Genomic DNA, 23,316 nt, shown 5'->3' on the forward strand with positions numbered 1-23,316 from the left:
GATATTGGTACCCTTCAAAATGTTTGAGCATGCATTATGTATGGAAAAAGGTTGTAGAGCACAGTCACTTGGAAATACTTGAATTAAGTTTCAGTGGTTGTATACTGGAAATAAACATTCCCTGGTTTTGAAATTCAAACTCATATTGAGTTAAATAAATGTATCACGAGGGCCTGCCAAGAATTCACATCCTTTTATTTTTCTCTAGTTTGTCCTCTATTAAATGCAATATTTTAAGTATGGAGCCTAATAATAAGAAAACAATTGAAAGATACATTTTGTCATAAATTGCAAGTGGGTAACTGGTACATTTACGTTCATCTGCAACTGTCTTTGGTGTTTTTGTAATGAATGTACATTAATTTTGTTTGAATGATTTGACAGCCACTCCCTCTTTTATATTGTAAATGTGCAATGAATATGCATGAATTTTATTCCAATTTGGTGACAGACACCCACTATGATTTTGTGTAATGAATATGCCTGAATGTTATACTAGTGATTTGACAGACACTCCCTCTTTCGTATTGTGTCGTGAATATGCATGAACTTCATTTAATGATTGAACAGACACCCCCAGGAAGGAGGCAGACTACTTGGGCGTGGCAACGCCGGAGCTTTGCAAGAAGACCGACCTGCAGGAAGATTTCGTGGTCATTGGGGAGGGGATGATTGGCCAGTACAACCCCCTGTCAGAGGGGAGTCTGGAGACGAGACTACTGAATGAGTGAGTCACTCCAACTTTCTGAGATTTGCAGTCATACCATGTATGTGTGTGTGAAGTGTGGTTCCATTTCATGTCACACTTGGCTTTGACAAATAGGGTAAAAAAAAACCCAAAAACAGAATGATAGAATTTCATGAAAAATTGGATCTGAAATAAGAGTGTTACAGAATTTCCAAGCTTAAAGGGATGGTATAGTTTCTGTTGAGATGGGAGATTCAGATTTTAATCTTTTGCGAGATAATTAGAAACCACTTATGAAATATCAAAGAGCATACAATTCTAAGAGGAATTTAAAGTTTAATGGAAATCGCTTTGGCCATGAACAATGTGATGAGATGCATTCGAGTACCAGATATGGAATTACTGCAGATGACTGTTGCATCAAAAGGTTGGGATTAGACTACCACCTGCATGATCTCTAACCCCATCATATTTCCCAGTGAGGAGATTTCTGCTGCCCGTGAGCTTCAGGGAGAGATCATTGCCGAGGCTCTGGCCGACATCGACGAGTTCTGTGCCAACCACTCCTGGCTCGGCGACATCCACCACTTCGCCCGCAAGTGGAACAAGGATGCTGTGGAGAAATGGCGGAGGGCTCAGGCTTATACCATAGAGGTAAGATTTCAAAATGGATCGGGGAGAAAAATACAGGCTAGTAACATGTTGTCCTGGGTGTATGAGACACTGTGATGGGCTGCATGTGTGAGGCTGATGCCATAGAGGTAGAGTTGCCTTATAGTTTGCTTGTATGTGTGTGTGTGAGTTTTGTGAGACGGGTGCTACTTGTGAATTTTAAAACACGAACTGTTTGTCACCAGTGATCCAGACATGAATTGTGACCCGCTACAACAAAAGGAGCGTAAAGTCGCTGACGGGTGAGCCGAGCATGGCCCAGAAAAATGCTATTTTCAGGCCTTTCTTTGATCAATTAGCTTCACAATTTCGGCAGATGATAGAAGATAAATTAGACTACAAAATTATGTTACAAACAGAAATCCAAACGTTTCGACAGATTTTGGTGAGCTGACTTCAAACTGGATTTTCTGTGCTCACCCGTCAGCGACTTTAGGCTCCTTTTGTTGTAGCGAGTCACAATTCATGACGTGCATGGTGTACACTTCTCATTTCATTACTGTACCAAAGACTACTCATGAAATTGTTGGAAAGTCCCGATTCTCGAAAGATTAGACTTGCTTAATGTATGCTGTACACAGTATGCGTTTGGGCACAGATGGCACAAACTCACGTGCAAACAGCAGCTATTTTTATTTTTGAAGACACTTCAAAACTGTTGACACCATTGATAGGCATAGTGATGTGCAGATTTTTGTGTTATAACGAGAGCATGTCCTATCATTGAGCTTTTGTTTGTGTAGCGTACGTGCAAAAGAAAGCAAGCTGAATAAGGTTATTTCATATTTTCACAAATGAAACACGATCACTGCATGCATGCCAATCCTCTCCCAAGCATTTTAAAGACGTCATCATTTATGCAGAAAACAGTAGTTTATCTAGACCCTGTTCTGACCCGTTTTCCCGTGCAGATGAAGCTCGGGGAAATTCGGGACTGGTGTGAGCGTGTCAAGAACGTGGAGCGCAGCTTTGTCACCCAGAACAGGCTGTTCCTGGTCGACTCTGGCGCCATTCAGGACGACCTGGTTCCCCTCCTGAACGCAGCCTTCAGGGACCTCCTCAACTTCACGGCCAACGAGGCCAAGAACCTCTCCAATGACTTTGTGACCGAGGTCAAAGGTGTTGTCATGGTAAGTGCCGTGACAGACTGCATGTGCAGATCTTCTCAAATTCATTTGTTTCGATTTGATTTTTTCTCTCTGTTTGCGTAGCAACAATAGTTCACTGTTACTATAGAGATAAAATGTGTTTTCATCACACAGCATCACTTGGCATTCTCAAATAGAGATGTACATCATGTAGTGTGTGTTTCTTCTTGTGGCTAATTTCCAGTCAGACCCTATTACCAGAAATTCTCTTCTAACATTTTAACCTAAATGATGTATGTGTTGGTTCAAAGTAATGTAGTGATGTGAAACGTCAGGTCCAAAGTCGTCTTCCGTGAAGACCTCTCAGAGAAATGAAGTTACATGTATGTCAGATGTCAGCAGAAGAGATTGTTATACAGTCAGTTTCTACATATTGGGGATTTTAGCGATTTTGCGCAAAACCAAAAATTGAGCTTGCTGGCCAACAATTAACAAAACAAGCAAAATGGAAAGCCGTTTGGCTCATAATTCAATATGCATCTCATTAATGCAGTTTACCTTGACTTTATTACTGTGTGTATACAATATGTGGTGATGACATTGATATCAACCTGGAAGATTTTTTTTTTTTGAACAGGGAAAGTACTTGTTAGTCTTTAGGAAGTGGGGGGGGGGGGGGGATTAAGGTGATTTCAGTAAATCTGGTCAACTGTTTTGAAAGTAGAGGAAGCTGGCAGCGACGGAGAGAATGTTAACTCTGAACTTTTCACTCACAGGAATTGCGATTTTGTGGTGATTATGCCATCGCCGAGCATCGAAAGGTGACATTTGCTTTCTGTGTGTGTGTGTGGGTGTACACATGTGGATCCCCAAAGTGCCCTTTGCTTTGTCGTTGCCATTGCAGATGTGTATTTCGCTGTGTTCCCATGCACCATCTTTGATTTTTTTTTTTAAATTTTTCTCAGCAAACATGCTTGTAACTATTTTGTATTCACCATTGGGAGCATGATATAGGAAGATTGCAGGAATAGAAAGAGAGAGAGAGAGAGAGAGAGAATGAAGGAGAAACAGTAAGAGCAACAGAGAGAAGGATGAATCTTTGGGGTTTTCGTCAGACATTAAATCGTGATAAGAAAGTTCTTACTTGTACTTGTGGGGTATGCATAGGATTCTTGGCCAGTGACACCAAAAAAGCTCATAGCTAGATATCAGGAGTACTGTTTCAGTTATCACAACACCAAGTTTCTGTATCATCAAAATTTGCAGCTGATCATACAATCAACCATAACTCAATGATTATCCAACCATCTAGCATCATATTTAGCAAATGTCAGTAGATTTCTCTTCGTAATCCAGGGCCCAGTTTGTTGTTCAAGATATAAGACATGATAAGAAATACAAATCTAGGGAGCTTGATCCCATGGGGGCTCTGAGAAGCAGAGAAAAATATTGTTACCCCATTTAAAGAACCCAAAGAGTATTTTCCCTTGATGATCTCCTACCTGTTAAAGGCTTCATCAAATAAAATACAGAATACACACAAAAAAGGGAAAAATTGATCAGAATATTCCTAGATTAGATTGTTAAGGGGTAGGTTGATCAAAACTTTGATATTTTGCTGTTTGATAAATTACATAACTATATTGTGCCCTTTAAGTCTGATGAATTTTTGGAAGCACAAGCAAAGTGTGATTCTACCTTTAAACTGAAGCACCAATCACAGTTGTCTGTCTTTGAAGGGGCAGCTCCCAGAGGAGCACTTGTTAAAGTGCAGTCCACCTTTTTCTCTCTCTCTCTCTCTCTGTGCATTGTTGACATGCCTGTGATGCCTTGCATTGCAGCAGCATGATCAACATGGTGAATGGGTCTCTATCTTTCACACTTTCATTTTCACCAGGTACTTGTACATGTATATTTGTATATTCACACATGTTGTAGGGGACATCAGTACACATATGATTAAAGGAACATGAATTTCATGCCAACCAGCTCTAACTAAACATTAGATAACTCAGATGCAAATATGCACTAAAGAATACAAGAAACTATTCAAAGTGTGATTTCCTTGAATCTGCTCAAATTTTGGTTCTGGAACTTACATTTGATTTTCACTTTTTATGAGGGGAATAGATTATTTATCTGTTTAAGGTATGACAGAAAATGCCGTTAAATACTGCATTGCAGACCATGAAAACTCTCCATATTTCCATTGATTATTTCCCCCCCCCCCCCACATACTGAGTGATGTTTGTTTCGAGCTCTGCCATACCACCACACACCAATGTGAATCAATAGCTAGTCTGATACGGTGTACCTACCTGTAACCATATCTGTATTTCAAATTACTTATAGTCCCACTTTAATATGTAGTTAAAGTACCACTCAGTCATGATGTCTTGTCCACATGCATCACAGAATATCAAATCATTTTGAGACATTTTAGTCAGATATACATTGTACATGTACATTGTGTAGCCACCTCCAGTATGACTGTCTTCTTCACGTGATATTTTCTTGGCAAAGCTTTAAATTTGTATAAAAATATCTCTTCAAATGAGTTCATTTTCCATATATACAATTATACCCTAATATCTTCAGAGGTCCTTCATATCTGGCCTGTTTCTTATTGGTATGCAGCGTCAAGCCACAATAATCTTCATTCAATCATTACATTACCAAACAGATCACAAAGATACATGTAGTAACATTGGGTCAAACAGCATCAATATCTTGCTTCCATTTTTACTTACACCAAGTTAGATTGTTGATACGGTGTTCTGTGTACACGTATTGTAGGACTATTTCATGGAAAGTTTCAATGGATGGTTGCATTATTTCCCTCACTTGCACTGAGCTGTATGGTTGGGAGCAAAAAGTGTGAGCATATGAATGAATCACCTCACCTGGGTTTGAATGGATTCTTTGAGCTGTTCAAGTGGGAGATCACCAGATTTGCACCTCTTTCAAGATTACTTTCTTTATTTTGTTGTTAACACTTTGGGATGGAAGGTTTTTATTTTCTTTTCTTTTTCTTTTTACTTTTATTGTTGTCCATGATTTACTTTGTTTTTGCAGGGCATCAGAGCATCATGATTTTTTTTTGTTTTTTGTTCTTTTTATCAAGTATATCAAATGAGACAGAAGCAAAAAGAGAGAAAAATAACCCAAGTATGCAAAATATGAAGTTATTGTGTAATAACTTTCTTCGAGTCGTGACATACAGAGTGTCTCATTTTTCCTGTTAAAGATGATCACAAAGCATTAATTCATTCATTACATATATTGCTGATATTTCAGACATAACAATGTTGTCTCTAGTGATAAACTGGAAATTTTGCATGTGGCATGAAAATTTAATGTACTCTCCTGGTAGTCACTCTATGTGCCAAATATGTATTCATTTATTCATTTATATTTATATATTTTTTAAAATCTATTTATTCATTAATTTATGCATTTATTATAAAATTATTTATTTATTTATTTATTTATGTATTTATTCATTTTTATTACACCTCAAGCATGATGAAGAGTTAATATCAGGCCATGGAGCAAAGGCTGTGTCAGAATTGTTTCCTAAAAGGCAGTTAAGAAATCTTGCATGTCAAATGCATCTTGCTTGTTCCAATTGTCCAAGCATCTCTAATATTTGTAGCATTGTGTAGACAGATTCAGTGACTATCCATGTGCAGTTTAATATAAGAAAGATATGTGACCCGCTACAACAAAAGGATCCGAAAGTCGGGGGAGGACGATTTTCTGAAAATGACATGACATAATTCCCATACTCTTCTCCTTTAATTTCATATATAACATGACTTATAAAAGTACTCGGTTGCGGAGATGTAGATGATTTTATTAGCGCTTGTCGAGTGGTTTAGGAAATCAGTGTCTCGAGAAAACCGCCTTTAAAGTTTTCCTTCCGACGCTATCATGATCAAGGGGGGGGGGGCAAGACAGTTTTCACCTCTTGACAATAGAAGGTATGCTCCTAGCAGCCTCTACAATGTTCATTCAAGCTTAGCGCCAGCGGTCAACGCACGACCAATCAGTAACCAGGATGCCACGCACTGACCAATAAGATCACTCCCTCGTTGCTAGGGGCGGAGTCTATCTGCGGCGCTAAATCCAAATCTTTGGACACATTTCTGTTCCGTTGAAAGTCGGAAAATCATGGCTCAGAAAAACGCTAATTTCTTGCCTTTTCTTTGATCATTTAGTTTCGAAATTTTGGCAGAAGATAGACAATACATTAGACTACAAAATTATGCCAAAAACAGAAATTCGATCACAAAATAATGTCATAAGGATGGTTTATAAATATAGGTAAAGAGTCCTCTAAACACGTATCCAAAAGTCAATTTTGGATGTGTTTAGAGGACTTTTTACCTATAGAAATTCGATCGTTTTGACCGATTTTAATGATCTGACTTCAAACTCGATTTTTTCGGCTCAGCCGTCAGCAACTTTAGGATCCTTTTGTTGTGGGGTGTCACATATACAATGTATGTAATGCTACCGATACATATGTGTACGATACTTTTCATTGTCATTCATCAAGGGCTCACGTTATCATATACAGTATATCTTGCAAATATGTTTATTTTATATATATTTCACGATCTTGAATGCATTATACTAAATTATATGCACTCCAAAAGCACAATAAATCTGATGTGAGTTTGTTACACATCAGTACCTCAGTCTTTGTGAAAGGGAATCCCACAGGCTAATTATACTTTTGAAGTGCGTATACTTTAGAATAGTGCATCATCAGAGCATGTTGGCACATTATTTGCTGCAGTAAATATATGAATTGTATCTAAGTTCCATGCACTAATTCAAAGCTATTATTGCACAACTGTGCACTGTAATGAAAATAGTGACTGTCTGTAATATCAATTCAACCAGGCCAGTAGTCAACCAAATCATGTTATAAGTACACTACTTACTATACTCATATTTGCATGTACAAAAAGCATATTATGCTTGTTCATATATACAGACAGTATATTCAATGTGTATGCAGTATACACGTGTACATAAAGTACTATGCTTTTCATGTCCATCATTCTTTGTACCCATGATCCTGTGACCTATAAATCTAATATCAGCTTACTGTAAAATTAGCAGCAAACAAGACTACATCTCATGGGGTTGTAATTCTCTGTATGTGGATGAAAGCAACCAACTGTGTTGTGCACATCATGCCTTTTTATGTCGGGTGAGAACCAGTACAAAATGATACAGTATAACTCCCCCCCCCCCCCCCCCCCCGATGTATGATCACATGTTTTCATCAGATTGGAGTATGCTGTAAACTTGGTTTAGCACTTACATTTTGGCAGTCGATTCTTTCAGTTTCATCTATGCTAATGCAATGAATGCAATGTGTATAAAAGCATACAGATTTATGCAGTATACTCTACACTACATTTAATCACATGATATTGACATAAATAATTGTAAAGATGATAATGAAGAGTGTTAATGTATGCAGTGCACTTTGTACCATGGCACATGTTTCCCATCTTAGCTATTTGACACTTTACACAATGATATAAACAAATAAATGTTCTTCTACTATTTTTGTAGTTGTTATTGAAAAGAGCAAGAATGATTACATATTGTACATAGCCATGTCATCCCAAGGTCATGCAACCAAAATTTAAACAGATTTGCGACAAATTGACAATTTTGATTGGTACAATTGTACTTCTTTTTATAAAGAGGATAGTCTCAGCTGACGTAGATTGAAACTTTCAATCTGAGGTGTAGAACGTCTTCACATTGGCAAGATAGAAATGATTGGAAGATTATAGATATTGTACACTTTGAATTCTGGCAGAGTTTAACAAAATAGTATATATTTTTGAAGTACTTGCATAAGTTTACGAGGGAAGTGTGAAGTACAGTGTAGGTAAACGGTCATATTGAAGGCAACAAATAACTAAAGCCCAGCAAATGTTATGTAAACTTTACTTTTCTTACTATGACATTGTATGGGATGAGATATTGTCAATGCAGGCAATTCTCATTATAACAGTCCTCGGGACTGGCAGCTTTTTGTAGTTACATTGTAAATCAAAATTTTGTTATAGCCAAACAAAAAGATACATTGTATATAAAATACACACTGTAATGATAAAGATTTTGGGACCTGAATTTCAACTTCTTTGCAACAGAATCTCTTTATAACAGTTGTAATTGTAATGGGAGTAGCCTGGAGTCAATTTTTGACTGGTTCTTTTAGCATGGTAGCAAAGTTCAGGAAATATGACTATGAGCTGGTGACATTTATCAAAGATTAGATTACAAGTTAACATATTTTTATGAGATGTCAAAGTGATGATGCAAATTCATGTGTGTCTTTTTGCTGAATATTTTTACTTTTCCAGAAAATGTATAAGATGCAGCTATAAATTAATGTCTGTGCAACTCTCGCTGACTTTACTTTACTTTGTGGTAAAGCAACCAAAACATTGCCCAAGGTTTCTGCATTGTGGCTGTAGTGAGATGCAGTTTTTCCCCCTTTACCACACTAATTCGAGAGAACAGCATGAAAAATAGTGCTGTGGAAATGCTCTTTGCCGTCAGTTTGTGTTTAATAGGTAGAAATACTGTAGTGATGATCAAACATCTGAGTGGTGCAGAAACAAGTTGTGATTTAATCATCATGCAGGGCGTAATATGCGAAATAGACTCAAGCTGAGCATAACATATCAAAGCTAGTGCTATTTGTAATAGAGAATGACAAATAATACATACAGCTCACATGCGAGACGTGATGAGAGTATTAATCCAGCAGTAAGCTTCTTACAAAAGTTGCTGCACTTACCTGCGTAATGCATGCATGTGTACTGCAAAAACTTTACGGAGCACCATTTTAGAATAGTTGATTGGCTGTGCCAAAAAAAGAAAGAAAGAAAAGTCGAGTGCATGAAAGGGGTGCGTACAGTGTACATCACACTGCTGATACGTACATTTGGTTCCCTACGAAGAAGTGACAGATATAACCAAGAGATGAGTATGAATTACCACAGACCGCTCAAAATTGTTTGGAAATCTTGGCGCGCACACTGCACATTGTATGCATGCTTTTCTCTGCTGTATATATTGAAGTCAAGGAAAGACAAACCTTTTTCAAAGTCTTGAAGACAGGAGTCATCTAACATTCATACAGTGTATTTCATAGATTCTTGCCACTTATTGTCCTTTTACAGACTGGAATGATACTGTTGATTTGTGTATAAAGAGTTTGCAGTTTTTGATGTTTGGTTTCATTATTTTGATACATTTGAACTGCTAGAGTGCTGATGTCTAATTACAGAAAGTCATTCTTCTACTTATGAATTGTTTCTTAGAAGGGAAGCTATTGCATTCGTGATGTAAAAACATCTTTTTTTTTCCCAAAAAAGTTATTGTAAAATTGGTTCAAACCTTCTTTTTCATTATCCCGCACCATCATTCATATCATCTTTGTCATCCTTCTTCTCCTCTTCTTCATCCTTATCACCATCATATTCATCATCATTTTCATCACCTAATCTTTATCACCACAATCATCTTCATTGTCCTCATCCCACATCTTCATCTTCATTTCTTTCCTTTTCACTTCAATGTCACCGTCACAAAAATTTCTCCTTGTCTCTGTCGACATCATTATCATTGCTCCCACCCTGTTGCCGTGGTTACCATCCTCATCACCATCATCAATACCATTTGCTGTGCAGGGCATGAAGGAGAAGAACAGTGAGACAAACGCCTTTGCCGATTATGCTCAGCAGTACACCAAGTACAAGATCAAAATGCCCGAATTGCAGAAAGAAGTGGAGTACATCAAGTCATTGTTTGAGGTATGGATTTGAATAGTGGATCATAATGTTTTTACTATGATTCTTATGTGTCTCTAGTGGTACAATGTATGTGAATCCATCTCTCCTTTTGACAATATCTCTTGAAAGGTAGTCATGACTAATTTAAAATTTGAATAAGCAAAGGAACAGCTCTTAGTCACAAAGACTAGTACATACATTGTATGTAGGTAGAAGATGTCAAATTGATAATATACCCCTTTGGGAAATCTTATGTTGTGACTACATCATAATCGGAATACTGCACATACAAACATGGAACATGTATGTTCCATTTAATTGTATAAATCTATTGTCAATACTTTTGCCCTCATTGAATGCATTGCAAAGTTATTTGATATCCAGTATCATAATGTCATTATCAAAAAACTGATATTTTTGTCTGTATATATTTCTCACTCAGCTTGCACAAGCCTATGTGCATGTGTGTATATGCCTTATATTCAAAGATCTACAGAATAGTAAAAAGAATAAATCAAGTAACACCATGTCTACACTCATGTCACAAGTAACACCTCATTTGAAATGACCCTCACTGAGCTGAAGAGCAAAAGTGCAAGACTGAAGTATTGTCTGTACCAGAAACATATACTCTGTGTCGAAAGCTTGTAGTTCTGGGAACTAATTGTTCTTGTTCCTCCCAGGTTATCCGGCTGAGTTACCGCTCCCTGACGACGGAGGAAGAGAAGTGTGAGGAAGGGGTGTGGCAGAACTGGGAGGCTTTTCTCCTTCAGCTCCAGGATGCTGCTGAGTTTGTCAACACACAAACCCCCATCCACATCGGCAACCTGGATGAGGCCTATCAGGTATGTGCATTCCACACACAGCTGGGGTCATACATGTAGGTTGCACAAAGGGGTCATTTGTTGCATACAAGTCTTACAAGTCATTGGTTGGGATCAATGGTTGCACAAAGGGTTATTGATTTCACATACCGATGGGTCATTTGTTGCATACAGGGATTATTGGTTGCACACAGGAGTCATTGGTTGCACACAGGTCATTGCACACAGGGGTCATATGATGCACACAGGTCATTTGTCACGGTCATTGGTTGCACACAATGGTCTTTGGTTGTGCACAGGGGTCATTGTTTGCACACAGGGGTCATTGGTTGTGTGCAGGGGTTGTTGGTTGTGCACATCAGGGGTCATTTGTTGTGCACAGGGATTATTAGTTGTGCACAGGATTCACTGGTTGCACATGTGTCATTAGCTGCACACAAGGGTCAGTAGCTGCACACAGGGGTCATTCTTCGCATACAGAGGTCATTGTTTGCACAAACAGATTATTGGTTGCACAAAGGGATCATCGGTTGTACACAAAAGGTTTTAGTTTCACACAGGGGTTATTTGTTTCACACAGAGGTCATTTGTTGCATGCAGGGTTCATTGGTGCACACATTGTATGGGTCATTTGGTGCACACAGATGGTCATGGTTGTACACAGGGGTCATTCATTGCACCTTTCTGCTCAAATCTAGCTGTGTGAGGCCTATCCTCACTGGCAAAATAGTCCTGACAGCAGCTTGGGCTAAATGTTCCCTCTCCATTTACCCTTAAAAATCTCCAATAAGATAAAGCTGTAAATGCCTTGTAACAAATTAAGTTCTCACTGTCATTTTAGGAAAGTGGGCTGGCTATCCTGGTGTAAGACTTTCCGTTGGACTGTTTTCTGTGGTAACAATTAAAGTGTTGAAACATGTAGACATCTGTCCACACGGCTTAACCCTAAAGGGGCCGGCCATCGGTGGTGTGATCGCAATGAAATTTTGCATGCGTGAGACCTGCATCATAATCTACAAGATTGTGTTATAAGATTTTTTGAAACAATCAATTTCTAATTTTAATTAATTAATTATGCAAATTATGCTCAACATGATATTTTATCCTAATTAAAAGCATTGAGAGTCTAATTTTTGATCTGTAAATCTGTTTTAGCATATTCAACAATTGTACATCACAAAAACTTCCAAAACTCATTTCAATTCTTATGTATTTTATTGTTTTCAGAATTTCTTATGTATTTCCCTGTTTTTCAGCTTTTGTTTTTTCTTTGTTTTTTCATTGGAAATTGTCACTGACCACTTTTCTACCATAATTAGCTCAAAATTAATCAATGAAAGTGATTAATTGTAAAAATAATCAGGTTTTTATGACTTTCATGACAGAGCACTGTTTTCCATAGGAAATGTACACAAAATCACAAAATTGTGCCCGTTTTGGGGCGACATTCCGTTACAAAAATGGGCGTGGCTTCGCAAAGGTATGCGCGGACGTTGCAAATTTGGTCTCAAAAGTTGCGTGAGACTTGAACGAAGAAAGTCAAGAAGCCTCGCGACAAGGCCTTCTCGCGTTACAGAATTATAGCGCGAAACGTCGGGGGGGGGGGGGGGGGGCGGATTCTGCCGCCCCCCCCCCGGCCCTTTTAGGGTTAATCCTGACACTTTAATTTTCCTATAAGTACCCGAACTACACTACATAAGAACATGTTTTGTGCAATGTGTGTGTTTTTTTTGTTTTTTTTTAATTGCCATACTATTTGTCAATGATGGTGCAGTATCAAAAAACTATTTGCATGTACCACTTGTAACTAATGTCATCAATAATAATATAGATATCATTGCTGTAATGCCTTCATACCTCTGTTGCCTCCCCCCCCCCCCCCCCATCCCAGCATCTGTGCGGTGAGGCTCAGAGGATATCTGGTGAGGCAGGAAGGGGCATCTACCTGGACCCCACCCAGAACCCCATGAAGGTCCTGGACCAAATGAAAGAGGTTTGTGGATAACAAAATCTATATCAGTATCTATATCATCTCGTCAAAATCTATATCATTTCATCAGCAAAACTGTGACCCCCTCTACAATCGAAATTTGTTAATTTATAGATCAGCAGTTGCAATCTTAACAAATTTCATTTGTAGAGCGAGACAAATTGAAGAAACTCACACCTGAACCTTCCCCCCTCTGAATAGTATCTTTCTTTGATTTGATACGCCTTTTCCACCTTGGACTACTTAACAAAACAATGTCAGAATTTCCGGAGCTTGGGTATTTGTTCCAAGTTCATCGTGTCACTGCCGGCAACCAGGAATAGCCTGGTGGTAGTGTCGCTGCCCGGAAAGCAGTAGATGACAGGTTCGAGTCCCAGTGGTTCCTTTTTTCCGACATGTTTGTTAATTTTATAGATCAGCAGTTGCGATCTTCACAAATTTAGTTTGTACAGGGAGACAAATTGAAGAAACTCACACCTGAAAAAAGAATAACTGTTTACAGATTTACCAATTTCATAAATGTAAAAGAATTAGACCTAGTATATTGTACACTTTGCCACAGAAATCCTTTACACGGCTTTCTTGACCTGAATCCTATAAGTAAGTATTCAACTGAATCGTAAATTACATATTTCCCTTGTTGCAACACCGTGAAATTGCAGGAAAATTACAAAGTTTTGAATTATCATGATGTTGATAATTCTTTCAAGCCATCCTCTGATGCTTTTCTTTGTGTCCAGTAGTGCCATTGTTTTGCCTATTTCTTCTCCTTACCTGCACAGCTCTTCGCCGAGTTTACCTCAGTGACGAACAAAATCTCTGACTGCAACCAGCACCGGATGAAGATCACCGGTCAGAATTACAACATGTCTGAGCTGACCGCCATGCTGCAGACCATGACGGTCAGGTCGCAGCTCTGGAAGTATGTGGAGGCCACGACCTTTGGCATCCAAGAGTGGAAAAACATGCTCTTTAGGAAGGTGAGTCAGAAGGAACCGGTCAGGACCAGAGTGGAAAAAAAAAAGATTCAGACCCTTCCTCAGAATAATAAAACTGCAAATGTCTTCATGATGGAGGGGGAAACAGTGCCATAGATTTCCAGTGAATTTATTTGGAACGGGAAAAGATTTCAACTGTTGCACTTGATACAAAATGGGTGTATTCTTGAGTGACATGGGATTATTTTATCATTATTATAACTTTTTTTTTGTTTAATTCTGAGGTGTAGTACTGTGAGATTTCATACACAATGTTTTCAAACATTCAAAATTTTGTGACACTTGCAAAAGGGATATATGACCTGTAATGAGTACGAAAGCATGACATGCTCTGAAAGGCTATGCTAGGGTTCTCACCAAATTTTGTTATGTACAGCAAATGTTGTTCTTTAGAGAGAGAGAAAAAAAGGTACAGCTTGGACATAGTCTTCATAATCTTTCTACTTATATTACACCTCACTGTTAATGACATACATTGTATATATTTTTATATGAAATGTGAACATCACTGTGAAAGTGTGAGAAGTTTTTTTTATTATTGTGACTTTTACACTTGTAGGTAAATTTGACAATGTTCAGAGATCAAATAAAAGTGGATGTTTTGAAATACATGTAGTATGTTAATACCTCAAAAATATGAAATGTTTTTTAGCAATTTGATATGGGGATGTAGTTTTTCAGAGCAGTATCTGATTAGATGTTTTGTTTTAGAAAACCTGTAAATGCTACTCATAGAAGTTCGGGTTCATTGTCAAAGTCCATGTTACATTGTGTAGATGCAAAATAGTATGAATACTGGAGGCCATTTGATGAAACTATGAACTTTGACTGAGTATTATAGGAACGTTACAAAGTATTGAATAGATGTGTGGCCAAATGTGACGATAGTCAAGGGTTGAGTTTTGAGGTAATTTTAAATATGTTACTGGTATTGTGATTGTGCAAATAAAAACTTAACTTAATATTATTCCATCGAGCTCTACATGTTGATATAGCATAACAGGGCAATGACGTAAAATGTTGAAATAAACCGTTACCACTATTGTATGCTTATGCTGACCTCTACAGTTCAATGTGAACAAGGCTATGACCAAGGTGAGGGACTGGCAGCAGGCGGCCGGCCAGCTGAAGCAGGTCTTGCCCCAGGGAGACCAGGTCCTGGCTCACTGGTACCGCCTCCTGTCGGACTTCAAGCAGGACCTGCCCCTCCTCCTCAAGCTTTCCAGCGACTGCCTCAAGGTAGGTCAGACATTCAGACAAATGAAAGGAAAGGAATGAAAGACAAGGCGAGGGAGAGAGGGAATCATACAGAGAGACCTGAGCTTGATTACTATAGTAGTAGTACTTTGGAAAGCTTCAAATTTGAGAGTATCAGTCTGCATCGGTTGACAGATAATCTCATCATTGTTTCATTTTGATGTCAGTAGACTCAAGAGCTTGAAGTGACTCCATTCAGACAGTATTTTATATCTAGTAGACATCATGACTGAAGCTGAAACACAAGATAGAGTGCAAGCTTACCAAGTTCTCATATGGTTTAATGATACAGGCTCAGTAGTCAGTCAGGACCTTTGTAACTTCATGTAGTTCTTCTGACTATATCATTTCACTAAATATGAAAATATTTTGAGGGAATGTTATGCCATTGTGCTATGGCTGACCTTTATCAGTAAATAAGCACTCTAGTAATCTCTAAATAATCTCTTTCTTTCATCATGCCTTTGCTATAACATTGTATATCAGAACACATTTATATTAGGAAATTCTCATGCTACGTGTAGCTTGTTCAATCTCCTAACTGTCTTATCATTCCATTTTACCCAGTCCCGACACTGGAAAGCCCTCTTCTTGGCCCTGGGCCAGAACTATGAGCCAGGTCGGCAGTACTATGTACACGAGTTGCTCTCCTACGACCTCAGTGAGCACAGTCTCCAGATCAACACCATCTGTGCCGGCGCCGGTGCTGAGTTTGACCTGGAGCAGAAGCTCATCAAGCTGAGGAAAGTGTGGGAGGAGAAGGAATTCAAACTGGCCAAGTACATTGCTCCAGGCAAAGACACCTTTGGTGAGTTTGTGGTTCAAGTGGAGATACCTTTATTGCTTTCAGGTTGAGTGACGAATCCAAGTTTTGAAAGATGTCAGGTAAAACAGAGCAGAAAAGTGAATAAGGGCAAGAAAGAGGAAGAGAAAGTCAGATGAAAACAACAAAGTTTTATGATTTTGGATGTCGGCACAACTTATATTTGTCTCAAAAGAATTGTTTCATTGTTCACATCATCTCACAATCAGACTTTGAATCCAGTTCCAAGAACAAGGGGAAGAAATCAGAACCCATGCCGGACATGTTTACACTGATTGGTATCGATCAGCTCAAGTATCTCCTGGAGGTAAGTCACAATATTTTATCACAATGTCTCAAACAATCCAATCATCTATTTTACTAATTGGTCAGTCGGTGTAACTGACCAGCTGACTGACTGACTAACCAACTGAGTGACTGAACTGGCTGATTGACTGACACATAAACTCACTGCACGAACTAAAGACTGATTGACTAAATAACCAAATGATCCAATAATATATTTCACTGATTGAACTGACTACATGCTGTATGTATATAACTGAATACTATGTACGCGCTTTGAGCACTCTACAGAGTGGATTTAGCGCAGTATTAATTCATATTATTATTACTATTATCAATTATTATAACTATTAAATTGACTGACCAACTGACAGACTAACAGACTGATTTATTGACTCAGTGATTAACTATTAAACTCACTATTAAAACTGACTGACTTGTTAACCAACTGACCCACAACTAGCAAAGTACATTGTACAGTAAGTTACTAACAACATTTGTAAGTAATTACATTGTAGTAAATGAATTTTACAAGTCATGCAATTAGTAAATCAATATAAGTCCTAATCTGGTGAAGCCAGAGGGAAACTTAAGGTTGATATTAAAGACCTCAGCTGTCTGTACAATGTATGTTACAGAGAGGCAAGGGAAATTCAGATCTCAGGTGGATTCAATTAAAGCAGAGCATTTCATTGGAGAATTAATTCTTCTTTGATACAGTTTAGTTTGTGCACGCCTGTATTAGATGACAGAATTTAATTCAATGGTGTTTTTCACAGAAAAGAGATGTTTTGAAGTTTTTGCCTCAGATACTAATTACATTTCAGAGAGCAAACTTGGTGAAGATTTACGTGCCAACTAGCTGGTCACTGTGTTAGATGATGGTTGTGCCATCCCACTTGCTTGTTACTGATAATAATGTTGGCAGAAAAAAAAAAAGCTGCTGAAAACTGCTTATGCAATAGTGGCAAGCCAATGGAGTAAAATGGAGTCTAAAGGGGCCTGAGCTTTTGAATTTTGATCCTAGCAGAATCTTTGTCAGAGGCAACATGACCAACATGCAGGGAAAGCAGTGATATACAGTGTAAGGACTACACACAATTAGGACTGTCCGAGGGCTTGGGGGTGGGGGGGGGGGCATAACACAGATCAAAGAAAACAAAAGGGATGGGTTGGAAGTCAATGGCAGGGAGCCAAACAGGCTAGGTAAGGAAGGGGGATTAAAAGCAAGGGGGTGAAAAGACAAAGGGCAGAGGTGGGCGAGTGATGATCCTGAGGATCATAGGGGGCAACCTGTGAAGGATAAAGATGAATAGGGAGGCAACATCAAACAAGATAAAGGAACAACAGAAGGATAAGGAATAGGAAAAAAGTGAAATAGCAACAGCATGACCTGAAGGGGGCTGTGTGAGCAGTGAGCCCTTAACCTGGTGTACAAAGATGTGGCAATGAAATGAAAGTGAGACCCAGCCAACAAATAGAAAGTACAAAGCGCAATTATTAACCCCACCGCCCCCCCAAAAAAAGAACAGAAAGGCAATATGTACTTTATAGGGGTGGAATGATATACAAGCAGAAATCTAAAAGGGGGAGATGTACAATGTATGCATATACTTATGTAGAGTTTGTATATACACATAAACACAAGCAAATACAAGTTGTGTGTGTGATCATCACTTTCTTTTAATATACTCTATTCTATTCTTTTTATTGAAGTCAACTTGTGTAGGCACACATTACACATATTGTACACTACTTTCATCATAACAACTGTATGTGCTATTTGCTGTTTGCATTTCAGGAAACATAGACATAATAGGACCATACACTTTTATTTGATCAAGGAGGTACTAGGCTCACCTAGTACCACTGTGGTTTGATGTGTTGCTTTGGTCCAGACTCTGTTATCAATAGAGCTATTTATAATGTCCATATTTGTCTCATGTACACTGTACATATATATATCTGCTATGACAGGTACTATAAACTAAATTCAGTCCTTTGACTCCACTTCTAACCCCCAATATTTCCCTCATGTAGGACAATCAGCTGACCCTTCAGAGCATGCTGGTGTCACCCCACCTAGCTGACCTTCGACCCGAGGCTGATCTCTGGGCGTCGACCCTCAGACAGGTCGGAGATATGGTGGAGCTCTGGAGTGTTTGCCAGAAGAAGGTGATAAAATGCTTTTCTGTCAATATTTGTGTGTGTTGCATGAAGAAAATTATAAATGTACCATATCAATTTGACTGTGTATAATATACCACTCAGTATTTCACATAGGTTTTATCTTTATCATATGTTACAAAATTGTAGCCTGTATGTGACAGAAATATAACTTACTACCTTAAAGCAGAATACTAAAGGAAACGCATATTTTGTTGGATTATTCCCCAATTTCAAGCATAGAGCCTGTTAAACACAGCGGCCTTTAATTCATCCATTTAGAAAATTGCGTTTTGGAGAACGGCTGCTTCGAAAAATTGTATCCTGAATCATGCTCAATCGGAAGATCCGTGGTTATTTTGGGGGCGTGTCCATGACGTCATGGGATGAAAGGCAAACCCGGAAGTATCACACAACAGCCTAAGCTTACCTATGTATGCTCTCGATGAGAGCGTGATGTCGAGGCTCATACCCGAAATCCCAAGACATTTTTATCAGAATGTCACAAAAAATGAAATAAAATTGTTTTCTACTTCAAGTCTCCTGTGAAATCACACATTTCCTCGTTGAAATAGAGTCTGTTACGTGTTATTTAGGCCACGAATACAGAAGCTGTCAGGCCTAGTGGCTGTACGATGGTGCTTCGTAGTCGATCAGTCACATGCATGCGCCCATCACCGGCCGCGTATGTCGCAGTGCAGTAGCCTCCGTGTATCAAAGAGCGGAGAAGCCTGATCCTCGTACCGCTTTGGTAGGTACAATGTACAATGTATTATATCGGCAGTTCCTTGGTAGTACTGCAGCTGTGTACGCCATATACATGTATTTAGCGAGTCTATTTTTTCGCGAATCGGGACTTGCCAATAATTTCGCGAGTGCTTAAATTCGTGTTTGTGGAGTACACCACGGAAGGGGGAATTAAATACGGAAAGAGAGTTAATATTTTCTCGTGTTTTTAAATTCGCAAAAAGCACCAGGTTCGCGAAATTGGCGAAAATAATAATAAAAGAAAAAACTCACGAAACATTCGGCGTACGTGGATCGCTAATGCTAGATACATGTACCACGCAATCAATGCGCGGGCATCGGCTAAGTCGAAGTCTTCACTAGGCCGGGCGGCCTATCTGTTGATAAAATAAACGATACAGAGCACTGCGATTTTCATCGATAGTGATACAACTTTGATGGACTCGGTGAAGTAATGAATTGATCGTGCAGTACCTAGCTCTTGCTAGATAGAATGCTGATGAGCTGTGAACGGGAGTACGGAGTGAGTTAGCCCGACCAGACGCTGTAAGTACGCTGTGCGAATACCTGTCGCGACGTACTTACGTACAGCGACTGGGCTGTGTATAGTTAGGAGTGAGTGTGATGTGATTGATAATACGTAGCCCGACCAGACGCTGCGCTACTTACAGCGACTGGGCTGTGTTCAGTTAGGCCTACTGCTGCTCGGAAGTACGAGATCAAGTCAGCACTACGCTCGGTTCATTTTCAGTTCAGAATAAAAATAATTTGAAGTCTACCTGGCATTGGTCCTGCGTCACTAACATTGTCCCCTGGCCTGCCGTGTGACAAGGGCTCGTACTGCCAATCTCCACTAAGTCCGTCCGCTTCAACCGGACCGCCCTGGGCCTTCCCCACTAGCTCGCCCGTAGCGTCTCCCTCCTGCGCCCCGCCGTGCGGCTCGTCAGCAATATCTATCTCTCCAACTTCACCAGGGTCATCATCACTAGTTTCATCATCGTTATCATCACTAGTGTGTACTGTATCACTCAGTTCATCATCGCTCCCACATTCAAATTCCACCAAGAAATCATCCTGATCATCACTGCATGGCCTTAACGTACGATGTCGTGCATTATCGAAAAACAAACTTTTAAACTTTGTATGCAAATACTATCTACAACAACTTGTATGATACAATGCATGCATTATGCGCGCGGGGGCCTGCGGCGCTCGAGACCTTGCGCGATTCCTTTCATCCCATGACGTCATCAGCAAAGGCCTCGAAATTTACGCTGTGACCTAGATTTCAGGGGGGTGACAGGTGTAAATTTTCAAACTCCTCTAACTCCACTTCAAAAAGGCCATTTTAAACGATGTAAACGACAAATTGTTCTATATGTCCCACTCTTTCACTTCATATATAATTCTATTTCTTTAGTATTCCCCTTTAAGCCTTATTCATGGCTTAAAATGCAATGTCACTAGAAATACTGTAAAACACGATATTTTCACGGCATGAAATTTTCATGATTTGCCTGTAACCTTAAATGCATATACTGTGGAGTAGACAAGAACTTTTGCGTGCATTATGATTTTGCGATTCTTGGCTCTTGCAAAATTCACGAAATTAAAATGCACGCAAACATTCCTTGTTTTACAGTAGCTGGGTAGTCTATTAAAGCCTACATGTACAAACCCCAATCTATTGACCTCATGATGTTCTCTCTTTGTGTATCAGTGGCTGTACCTGAGTCAGGTATTCTCAGATGAGGCGGTTGGCGAGGCCCAACCGGATCTTGGTCAGCTGTTTGAGATGGTGGACCAGAAATACCAGGTGAGGTGGAAAGCCACAGCTACCAAAAGCGATCTCCATCTCCATCATTTCTCTTCTTAAACCATTCATGGAAGAGTTTTGGAATATGGCTCCTTTGCTGCCCTAGCTATGGCATGTCAACTCCAATATATGGACCAGTAAAAATTTCAAGTCGACCTAAGGCTGTGTCGCAAACTTGCTTGCTTTTTCAGTATTTCATTGAATCTGTTTCCAGTATGCAACAGAGTTTCCTTCATACATTGTACTTGGATATTTGTTATTTTAGTGTGTCTCTGTCACTTGTATTATAGGGTGCTGTTGTTCAGTGCCACAGAGTGAAGCACATACAAAAATGTATGTGCTTAGGCCAAGGTGTCTGCATTTCTTTAATGTGTAATATGAATGATGATACATGTAACTGCATTTCTTTAATGTGTAATATGAATGATGATAACTGTATTGTAGCCTTCTTGTGTATTCATATAACAGAGTATACTCATAACTTGTATAATGTCAAATGTAGTGTGTGATTTAAAGATGATTTTAAAGTTAGAATTTGTAATGTTCAAATGCTTTTCTTTTAAATGTTTTAGTTGCTTGATTTTAGTGATTACGATAACATGTGCGTGTATACATTGCAGAATGTAATTGTAGAACGCTCCTTACACTTGTTTTAATGATGTATTATGGTTTTAGGAGTTCATTACAAGTGTGGTGGCAGATCCCAAAGTGCTGTCAATCCTCAACAAGAGGAAAGGGACCAAAGGGTATCGAGAGCTCCAGGGGGACGTACTGGCAGAGCTTCTGAAATATCTCACCAAGACCCAGGTAAGTGTTACAATGTAGATCAAACTCAGGAAAATATTGTTATTGTTTTTGTTGTTGTTTTGTGTGTGTGTGTGTCTCTGTCTCTGCCTTGGTGTGGGCATGTACATGACATGTAGGTGTCTATAAATGTGTGTGTCTGTCTATTTGTCTTGATGAAAGCATGTGTGTGCCTCAGTAGACTTTTTATGCAGGCTGAATATTTGGCTCGGAGTTTTAGAAAGTTGACTATTAAAAGTAAGACATGGAATCAGGTAGATAACCCTCTGGCTTTATGATAGAACTGCATCTATTAGGTAAATCAATTAAAACAAATTGTATTCTGCCCTGATCGTAATATGTTATTGATGGATATTTGAAATTAGGTATGATTATCAGTTGTTTTGTTTGATTTAGAATGTACGTGTGGTTTTAGTGTAAGATGTCCTTTTGTCCTTTTAAGAGTACCGGGTAAAGATCTCAATACTTGAGAATTTAGATGCATAACAGAGGTTGTAGGACACTGCTGCTACACTTTTGTACTTCTGATAGAGATGATGATGTTGATGATGATGATGATGACAGTACTGATAATTGTGAGGATTGTGATGATGATAGTGTTAGCTGTGATGATGAATATTCCCACTTCTTCTAAAAACAGTGATTAAAATTAGGTGGTACACTTGTAGTGATGGTGATGCTGATGATAATAACAGTTTTGACATTGGTGATAATAGTGACTGTTGGTAGTAGTGATGAAGTGAAGATATTGATAATGATGATGATGGTGATGATAAGGATGATGTTGATAATGATAATGGTGATGGCAAGGATGATGATGATGGTGATGATGAAGATGATAATGATGATGACAATGAGGATGATGATGGTTACGATAAGGATGATGATGATGATGATGGTGACGATGAGGTTGATGACAATGATAGTGACGATGAAGTTGATGATGGTAATGATGATGAGGATGATAATAATGAAGAGGAGAATGAGAAGGAATACTAACTACATCCATTCTTTCCTTGCAGGAGGAGATTATGACCAACCTTGACCCGTTCTCGGCCACCAACTTCTCCCTGGCAACGGCCCGCCACAAGTACCCACGACTCTGTTTCCTCAGTGACCACGAGCTGGTCGACCTCTTCTCCGTGTCACGAGACAGGCCCAAGTGGATTCCCCATGTGAGGGCGCTCTTTCCGGGAGTACGTAATCTGGACTTTGAGGCACCAACCAACACAGGCAGCACTGGAATGGGCACTGCTTTTGATATGCTGATGAATGGTGAGAACTTTATGGTCTGGAGTTACTTTAAAGGGTAAATTTCCTGAC

General features: G+C 39.1%; 1 protein-coding gene across 1 annotated transcript in view; it reads left to right on the forward strand.

Moving 5' to 3' along the window:
- The window catches only part of LOC139733293 (dynein heavy chain domain-containing protein 1-like), a 146,149-nt gene that overhangs the window by 15,063 nt on the left and 107,770 nt on the right, over positions 1-23,316 (forward strand). The window contains exons 17-31 of the mRNA XM_071644130.1: positions 571-727; positions 1,168-1,342; positions 2,272-2,490; positions 3,225-3,269; positions 10,182-10,304; positions 10,967-11,128; positions 12,999-13,100; positions 13,880-14,077; positions 15,164-15,334; positions 15,920-16,160; positions 16,385-16,482; positions 18,501-18,635; positions 21,094-21,189; positions 21,865-21,996; positions 23,016-23,268. Of these exons, the coding sequence (XP_071500231.1) occupies positions 571-727; positions 1,168-1,342; positions 2,272-2,490; positions 3,225-3,269; positions 10,182-10,304; positions 10,967-11,128; positions 12,999-13,100; positions 13,880-14,077; positions 15,164-15,334; positions 15,920-16,160; positions 16,385-16,482; positions 18,501-18,635; positions 21,094-21,189; positions 21,865-21,996; positions 23,016-23,268 (2,307 nt within the window). The remainder of the gene's footprint in view (positions 1-570; positions 728-1,167; positions 1,343-2,271; positions 2,491-3,224; positions 3,270-10,181; positions 10,305-10,966; positions 11,129-12,998; positions 13,101-13,879; positions 14,078-15,163; positions 15,335-15,919; positions 16,161-16,384; positions 16,483-18,500; positions 18,636-21,093; positions 21,190-21,864; positions 21,997-23,015; positions 23,269-23,316) is intronic.

Source organism: Diadema antillarum, unplaced genomic scaffold (genome assembly GCF_040938485.1).
Source record: "Diadema antillarum isolate AM-2024a unplaced genomic scaffold, OU_Dant_1.0 seq00000467_RagTag, whole genome shotgun sequence".
NCBI classification, from domain to species: Eukaryota; Metazoa; Echinodermata; class Echinoidea; order Diadematoida; family Diadematidae; genus Diadema; species Diadema antillarum.